This window comes from Sphaeramia orbicularis, chromosome 12 (genome assembly GCF_902148855.1).
Source record: "Sphaeramia orbicularis chromosome 12, fSphaOr1.1, whole genome shotgun sequence".
Classification (NCBI taxonomy): Eukaryota; Metazoa; Chordata; class Actinopteri; order Kurtiformes; family Apogonidae; genus Sphaeramia; species Sphaeramia orbicularis.
In genome coordinates this window covers 917,798-927,370 of record NC_043968.1, presented here as the reverse complement: position 1 = coordinate 927,370, position 9,573 = coordinate 917,798, and the positions used below count along the sequence as shown (strand labels likewise).

The window sequence follows — 9,573 nt, the reverse complement described above, 5'->3', positions numbered from 1 at the left end:
AAACACACCCACACACTCAGATAAACACACCCACACACTCAGGTAAACACACCCACACACTCAGGTCCACACACCCACACACTCAGGTAAACACACCCACACACTCAGGTAAACACACCCACACACTCAGGCCCCACACACTCAGGTAAACACACCCACACACTCAGGTAAACACACCCACACACTCAGGTAAACACACCCACACACTCAGGTAAACACACCCACACACTCAGGTAAGCACACCCACACACTCAGGTAAATGCACCCACACACTCAGGTAAGCACACCCACACACTCAGGTAAACGCACCCACACACTCAGGTAAACACACCCACACACTCAGGTAAACACACCCACACACTCAGGTAAACGCACCCACACACTCAGGTAAACGCACCCACACACTCAGGTAAGCACACCCACACACTCAGGTAAACGCACCCACACACTCAGGTAAGCACACCCACACACTCAGGTAAACACACCCACACACTCAGGTAAGCACACCCACACACTCAGGTAAACGCACCCACACACTCAGGTAAGCACACCCACACACTCAGGTAAACACACCCACACACTCAGGTAAGCACACCCACACACTCAGGTAAACGCACCCACACACTCAGGTAAACCCACCCACACACTCAGGTAAGCACACCCACACACTCAGGTAAACACACCCACACACTCAGGTAAACACACCCACACACTCAGGTAAACACACCCACACACTCAGGTAAGCACACCCACACACTCAGGTAAACGCACCCACACACTCAGGTAAACACACCCACACACTCAGGTAAACACACCCACACACTCAGGTAAACACACCCACACACTCAGGTAAGCACACCCACACACTCAGGTAAACGCACCCACACACTCAGGTAAACACACCCACCATACCATTATAACGCCATTCTATATCATTATAATTCTGTTATATACCATTATAACTCCATTATACACCACTATAATCCTTTATATACCGTTATAAGTCTATTATATACCATTATATGTCCATTATATACCATTATAACTCCATTATATACCACTATAATCCATATATACCATTGTAAGTCCATTATATGCCATTATCACTCCATTATATACCATTATAAATCATTCTATACCATTAGAAGTCTATTATATACCATTATAACTCCACTATATACCATTATAAGTCTATTATATACCTTTATTATCCATTATATTCCATTTTAAGTCCATTATATACCATTTTAAGTCTATTATATACCATTATACTCCCTTTTTGGACCAGTGAAGTCATATTATTGGTACCCAGTGGACTTCTTCGACAAGATTTGCTTGGATCTTGTGTGGTTTTTTTTAATCAGCTGTTTCTTTTTCAAAGTTTCGTACACAAATAAATATGGTTAAAATGAATGCAGAACTGTAGTTTTTTTATTTGAAAATTTTTTCCCTTGTGTTTTTAGTAAGTTTCAGGAAAACAGGACCCAGACAACCTTCAGAAAACCCAGACTATGACCTCACAAATCATACTGTCCAGCCACATTACAAAGACCAGCCCAAACCAAACAAACACTGGGCCTGTTGTGTTTCTGTAGCCGTCGTAGGTCGGGTTCAGGTGGTGTTTAGATGGCTGTAGTTTACACTTTGATCACTAGATGTCACTGTTTACATGACAGACTGTAGCATCTAAATACAGCTGTGGAAAAAACGATTAGACCACCCCTTGTTTTCTTCAGTTTCTTGTTCATTTTAATGCCTGGTCCAACTAAAGGTCCATTTGTTTGGACAAATATAATGATAACAAGAAAAACAGCTCATAGGAGTTTAATTTCAGAGCTGATATCGATCCATTTAACATGTTTTCATGATAAACATGTTGCATGTGTTCTTGTACTGCTAAAAACAGTGCTTCTAGACATTCCATGTTTTCTTTTCTGTCTGTTTTAGTCACATGACACACACAGGAGTTCAGGCTGGATTACAGAACCATTGTTTTTGGTGACTTTTGATGATGGTGATTTGATTGGTGATTTTTGATGGTCTAATCATTTTTTTCCGTGACTGTATGTACGTGTTTATCTGTGATATAAGCACAAAAATCAAGAAACAATGAGCAAATCAGGGAGTTAAATCCGTATCATAGTCTCCTCACATCAGATGAATGGATGGAAACGTGTAAATGATCCTTTTCTTTAGTTTCTGAGTTTGTTGTGTTTGGTTGTAAACTTGTCTGTTTGTTCTCTTTCATTCCCGCTGAGTCGTGGACAGTAAAACTGACCAATCACAGACCCTGTTGTCATCCCCTGTGCAGGTCGACCCGTGGGGCCGCCTCCCTCTTACCCCCCCCCCTCCGGTCCCGGCAGCGGTCCAGTTCCGTCAGGACTCCACGGCAGGTTTCCGCAAAGATCCGCCCCCCCCAGTTCCACCGCTCAGCAGGATCCCAACCAGCCCCCTCCCTAAAAAACCCCCACCCATCCCGCCTCCCTCCACCAAAGGCCCGCCTCCTCCCCTTCCATCCGCCCCTCACCTGCCGAAGCCCTCCCCCTCCAGCCTCCCCCTTCTGCCTCCCCAGGCTGCAAAGAGGACTCCCCAGACCTGGGCCGTTTCAGTGGGCGGGGACGGCAGGGACCGCCCCCCTGCGATGTCGGTCCAGTACCCCAACACTCTGCCCATCTGTGAAGAACTGGACAGCAGGTTGAGTCTGAACGGCCCCGCCCACTGCTCGCTTAACGTTGGGGGGAGCCAGTCGCTAGGCAACCAGCACCGCAGCAAACCCAGCCCCTTCCCGCCCCCCGGCCACGCCCCCCTGTCTCCGCACCTTACACCCGGACTGCACGTTAAACCAGCGATCCCCAAACCGCCTCCTCCGTCCTGCAAACCCCCTCTGCCCGCCGCCAAGGCCAAGCCCACGCCCACAGGAAGTCAACTGCAGTAAGTTACAGGCCGCGGCCACGCCCCCTGGTGGTCAACAACCTCCATCTTGTCTTTGTCTTACGTCGTTTTCATCTTTTTACATCTAATGTTATTTTCATCTTTTTATATATTTGTTTATTTATTTATTTACCTTTATTTAACCAGAAAAAAAAACCCATTGAGATTAAGAACGTCTTTTACCAGTGAGTCCACAGTTACAGAACAGTTCAAACATAAAAAACAGACACATTTACCAAGAAATAGTACGAATAACATTTACGAACAGATTAACCTTCTGGTGTCCAGGTGAGCATATTATGCACACTTTACATTTCATGTTATTAAACATCATAAGACTGATAAAATCTGCTATTTTAATTATAAATATGAACTTTCTTTCTATTTTCTGACATTTAGTGACCATCATTTTAATAATTGCTGATGGTAATCATTAGTTGCTGCATTATTTGATATATTTGTCGTTGTTTTTTTTTTTGTTGTTTTTACATCATTCCTCATTTTATTTGCTTTTAATGCTAAAATCAGTTTTTATTAACCTTCCAGTGTCCAGGTGAGCATATCATGCACACTTTACACTTCATGTTATTAAAGGTCATATTATTTTTTGCAAATTTTTTTCAGGTCAGGATTCAAAAGTTGTTCATTTTTGCATGATTTTTTAACAATTCTGATCCATCCACTAAAACCATCCCATAATAAACCGTGTTAAATTCCTACACTAACACCCTTCTACCAAGTGAGTACAAAATACACACTGACACGTTTAGCATTTGACCTAGAAACAAAAAGAATTATATGAACCAAAGTTGGTGTTAATCACTGACATATGACAGGAGGAAAAAATAAATAATAAAGAATATAATTTTTATGTAGAATATTGGATTATTTTGCATTTAAAAAAAATATGGTTTGTTAAAATTATCTATTAGGTTTTAAATTTGTGTTTTTTTTATTACTGTGTGTTTGTTGTGTCTTATTTTATGCATATTTATGGTATTTGATTAAACTGTTTCTATCTTATAATTTAATCATACTTTTAGATGTAAAGCACTTTGGGTCTTCTTTATGCTGTTGTAAAGTGCTGTATGAATAAAGTTTGATTGATTGCTTTGATTAAAATACAAATAAGTGTAAAAAACTTGAAAACACTGTGCAGATGATGCGCTGTAGGTGAGTAGAAGGACGTCTATGGGCTGTTGAAATGTATTTATTTATTTATTTGTATCAGACATGTAAATAGTTACAGTCCATAGAGTATAATGAGCTTTAAAAAAATAATAAAAAGGGTTATAAATGTAAAAACGACACGCATGCACACACCCTATCTTCAGTAACAAGTATGCAGATGCTGGTGCCAGTATTTAACAAACAGAATCAGTGTAAAAGTCAGAGTTAACTGTAAAAATCACAACATTTCTAGAATGACTTAAATGCAGAATAAAATTCAAAATTGCTTTCGGTAACATCTCATAATAAGAGCGAACATTATTAAAACAGAACATACCACTAGCACTACAGCTACGATCCAAACCATGTATTATGTGGAATGCGTTGTTAAAAGCCACTCTGAAAGCTGAGGCTCTGTGTGTTTTTTTGTCAGAAGAGCGTCTCCGGACGGACAGAGTTTCCGTTCATCTGGAGATGAGGTTCCGCCGGAGTTCAGGAGGAAATGGGACTCTGCCAAACACGACGACGAGTCCGACGACGACGACTACGAGAACGTAAGAGAAACACCGTCAACTTTAACCACCAGTCGAATTCAGCAGCCGATGAATTTCATAGAGCAGGGCTGTCAAACTCCTTTTCTTTCAGGTTCCACATTCAGCACAATTTAATCTGCAGTGGGCCGAACCAGTACAATAATAGCATGATGGGCAATAAATAATGACAACTCCAAACTGTTTTAGTGCAAAAAAATAACATTCAATTATACCAATATTTACATTTACAAATTATCCAAACAAAAAGGATGTGAATAACCTGAAACAAATGTAATTTGTTAAGAAATATAAGTACAATTTTTATCGATATTATGCCTCAACTTATCATTTCTACATGTGCATTACAGATCATATCTACAAAGACACAAAACATTTACTAACAGGCAGAATATTGTTGAAATTGCTCTTAATTTTCTTTAGACATTTCAGGTTGTTCATAATTTTTTTTATTGTTTGTTCATGTAGACGTTTTCATTATTTAATTGTTTTGAACTAAATCAAAGGGGAAAAAAATGGTGTTGTCATTATTTATAGGTTATTATGATATTATTTTTGAGTTTGTCGCCCTAACTTGCACTTTGTAAATTCATCCTGTGGGCCGGATTGGAACCTTTGGTTTTGGCCTAAGCATTTAGAAAAAAAAAGAAAACTAATAAAAACTAGCAAACCTGCTCGAAAAACGAATTAAACTGAATCAGAGAAAAAAAGTCAAAACTAAATAAAACTAAACTATAATGAAAAATATAAAAACTGTTAGAACCTTGGTACAAATAGTCAGTGTTTGTTACATAGTGCGTATTAGTCAGTTTTATACTGAGTGCTAAATGTAAGTGTGTGAGTTATAATTCAGTGTGAATCAACGTCTTAAAAGTGTGTGTTTTTTTTCAGGTGCAGCTTCCAGACTCAGTGTTCATCGACACCACTGAAACCAGTTTTGTAGAAAAGTAAGCCCCCCTTCTCCCTCTTCTGTAGAGTAAACCTGCCCTCTAGTGGTGGACAAACAAACTGCACCTTCTCATCTCACTGCTCTGCTTCCACTTCCTTTAGTGTCTGAACATTGGACTCATTTCCTGTTGAATAAATGAAAGTGTCGGTGTTCTTCATGTGTTCTTCTGCTGCAGGTTGTTCAGAGAAAGTGGAGTTTCTCCAGAGGACGGACTGTACGGCATCAGGAACTCAGGAACCAAAACCTCCAAGGTAGGACCAGGATCTACTGGGTTTACTGGGTCTGTTCTCACAGACTAATGCAGTCGTGGAAAAAATAATGAGCCCACCCCTTGTTTTCTTCAGTTTCTTGTTCATTTTAATGCCTGGTCCAACTAAAGGTGCGTTTGTTTGGACAAATATCATGATAACAACAAAAACAGCTCATAGTAGTTTCATTCAACAGCTGATATCGATCCATTTAACATGTTCTCTGGGTAAAAACCAAAATCCCTTCAGTTCTTCCATCAGTATCTGTGTCACTGCACTGACACAAACAGTGCTTTTATTCCTTCCATGTTTTCTTTTCTGTCTGTTTTAGTCACATGACACACACAGGAGTTAGGACTGGATTGCAGAACCATTGTTTTTGGTGACTTTGGATGGAATAATAATTTTTCATGTGACTCTATTAGACTTCAGGACACAGTCAGAGGACGATGAACACGTTGGGTGAAAAAAAAAATTTAAGATAGACTTATTTTGTCAGTAGTAGCTGATACATAACTGTTTCGAAGTCCTAAAACCCAAACTCAGTGATTGTCATGTTTTTAACCCCTTTCATGTAAACAAACCCTACTTTTTGATGAAAAAAGTAAAAAATCCCAATTCTGCATAAACCGACCTGGACTCAGAAAGTCAACCTTCCACGTTGGTACTAGTCTACAACAGGGACGCCAAACCCATGGCAGTCCAGGTTCCACATTCAGACCAATATGATCAAATGTGGATCAGACCAGTCAAATAATAACTCTGTAACCTATAGTTAATAACAAATACAAGTTTTTTTCTTTGTTTCAGTGCAAAAAAACACGTTAAGTTATGAAAATATTTACATTTACAAACTATCCAAACTGAAAAGATGGGAAAAACCTGAAAAAAAAAGAAATTTCATACGAAGAATAAGTAGAATTTAACAATATTACAGCTCAGTTTATCATTTATTCATGTGTTTTACATATGATGTCACATAAACATTTAATAACAGGCAGAATATTGTTAAAATTGTACTCAATTTTCTTTAAACATTTCATGTTCTCCATATTTGTTCAGCTTATTTACAGTTTTTATCCATGGATAGTTTGTAAATGTAAATATTTTCATAATTTAAGGTTATTTTTTTCACATCAAACCAGAAGTTCATTCAGAGTCATTATTTCCAGGTTCTTCTGTTATTATTTGACTTTAGATCATACTGGTCTGAGTGTGGAACCTGAACTCAAACCAGTTCAACACCAGTAACTCTTCATTTATTCAGTCTAATTTCTGACCTGAAGGGCTGGTTTGGACTCTGTGGTGGGTCAGTTTTGGACCACAGACCCCATGTTGGACCCCCTGGTCTGTAATTTGGACCACAGACCCCATGTTGGACCCCCTGGTCTGTAATTTGGACCACAGACCCCATGTTGGACCCCCTGGTCTGTAATTTGGACCACAGACCCCATGTTGGACCCCCTGGTCTGTAATTTATGCAGAATTAAAGGCTGTTTGTGTTTGTGCAGGTGTTGGTGGTGTGGGACGTCAGTATAAGTAAAGCCAGAAACTACCGACTGTTCGAGGAGGTAAGAACACACCCACATTCTCTAAAGGCTTTTTTTTTTTCCTTTTTTTTTTCCTGTGAGCCACTTCAGGTTTCCACTCAGGAAATAAAGACAACGTTTACATCAAAATGAACTGTTCCCAACAGTGCATGGATGTTATCAGTGTCCCAGGTTCTGCTGTCCAGGACCAAGACAACTGGTCTGTCACTGGAGTTATTGTGCTCCTCCAGTCAGTGCAACAATATAAATAAAAAAAAAACCTATATGTAAGAAAAAATATATATAAGAAAAAAAACTATGATGTAAGGAAAAAAAAAAAAAAAAAAAAAAAAAAAAAAAAAAAAAAAAAAATATATATATATATATATATATATATATATATATATATATATATATATATAAGAAAAAAACAATATGTAAGAAAAAATATATATGTACTGTATAAGAAAAAAAACAATAGGTAAGAAAAAATATATATACAAGGAAAAAAAAACAATATGTAAGAAAAAAAGAATATGTAAGGGAAAAAAAGACTAGAGTGCAGATAATAATGGCTAAAACTAAAAGTAAAATAAATAAGAATATAAATTTAAAAAAAAAATAAAATTTGAATAGAACTGAAATAGAATAAAATAAAACAAATAGACATAAAATGTGAATAGACACAATATTAACTGTATTTATATGTATGATCTAAACATTATTAAAATGATTATTGTGATTATGATTATTATGATTATTATTATGGTTTTAATATATATATATATATATATATATATATATATATATATATATATATATATATATATATATATATATTTATATATATTTGTAGAGAGAGAGAGTTTAAAAATCACAGGATCCAGGTTATAATAAAGTGGTGATAGTAATAGTAGCTTTAACAGTAATATGTAAGTAATATAAGTACCTGTATGTAAATAATGTTATTATTATTATATTATTATTAATAACAATAGTAATTAATGATAAAATAAATTGACAACAACAAACATTAAACAACTTAAACTGCAGAACTTTTTCTTTGTGCGACATCTGATACCTGTTGTGTGATTGGTCAGAAATTGGAAGTGGGCGTGGTCAATGTGAATTTCTGTAAGTTTTTTCATCGCGTATGAAACGTCATGACTCAAACGAACACACACACACACACACACACTTTCTCTGTTCTTATTCAGATGTTTGTGGTTTACACATGTAACCATTCCAGTGTTTATTATTATTATTATTATTATTATTATTATATATTTCCAGATTGTTTGTTTTTTCCTTTTCTTTATTAAACCGTGGTCGTGGATGTTCATTCATGTCGTCTGTGTTTGTTTTTCTTTTTTCAGAACGACTGCATCTTCCTGGACTCAGAGGTGACCTTCCCAGACCTGGCCTCTCTGATCGAACACTACCACGGCCGTCCGCTGCCTCACCACGGCTCGCTGTGTCTGCAGAAGCCGTACATGAAGACGCTACGGTGACCATCACCATGGAGACCGTCGCCACGGACACTGTCACCTCCTGCTTCTTCACTGGAAAAATGAAACAGATAAACTGAACGTCAGAGGAGGAGTTCTGAATGAGTCTGATATGGACCAGTTTAAGCCTCAGAACCCTGAAGACCGATCTGGACGGCACCGATTTACTTTCTTGGACTGAATTTGCTTAAAAACAACAACAACAAAAAAATGCAAATAAACAAATCAACATGGATCCACTGAGGTCTGAAGTGAACTGTACTGGATCCACAACAGACTGGGCTTAAAGGGCTCAGATTTATGTAAACCCAGTTATGACCTCTGCCAAGGAGGACATGTGTTCACCAGGGTCTGTCTGTCTGTCTGTCTGTCTGTCTGTATGTGTCCGTCTGTCTGTGTCTGTATGTGTCTGTCTGTCTGTATGTGTCTGTCTGTGTCTGTATGTGTCTGTCTGTCTGTATGTGTCTGTCTGTCTGTGTCTGTCTGTCTGTCTGTGTCTGTATGTGTCTGTCTGTCTGTGTCTGTATGTGTCTGTCTGTCTGTCTGTGTCTGTCTGTCTGTATGTGTCTGTCTGTCTGTCTGTCTGTCTGTGTCTGTCTGTCTGTGTCTGTCTGTCTGTCTGTATGTGTCTGTCTGTCTATCTGTCTGTCTGTGTCTGTCTGTGTCTGTCTGTCTGTCTGTATGTGT

The 9,573-nt window shown here is 38.2% G+C and overlaps 1 protein-coding gene across 1 annotated transcript in view; it reads left to right on the top strand.

Moving 5' to 3' along the window:
• The window catches only part of sh3bp2 (SH3-domain binding protein 2), a 37,742-nt gene extending 28,421 nt beyond the window's left edge, over window positions 1-9,321 (top strand). The window contains 7 exon segments of the mRNA XM_030149958.1: window positions 2,312-2,340; window positions 2,342-2,931; window positions 4,535-4,655; window positions 5,544-5,599; window positions 5,777-5,852; window positions 7,361-7,420; window positions 8,755-9,321. Of these exon segments, the coding sequence (XP_030005818.1) occupies window positions 2,312-2,340; window positions 2,342-2,931; window positions 4,535-4,655; window positions 5,544-5,599; window positions 5,777-5,852; window positions 7,361-7,420; window positions 8,755-8,889 (1,067 nt within the window). The 3' untranslated portion in view covers window positions 8,890-9,321.
• Window positions 9,322-9,573: the final 252 nt, after the last annotated feature.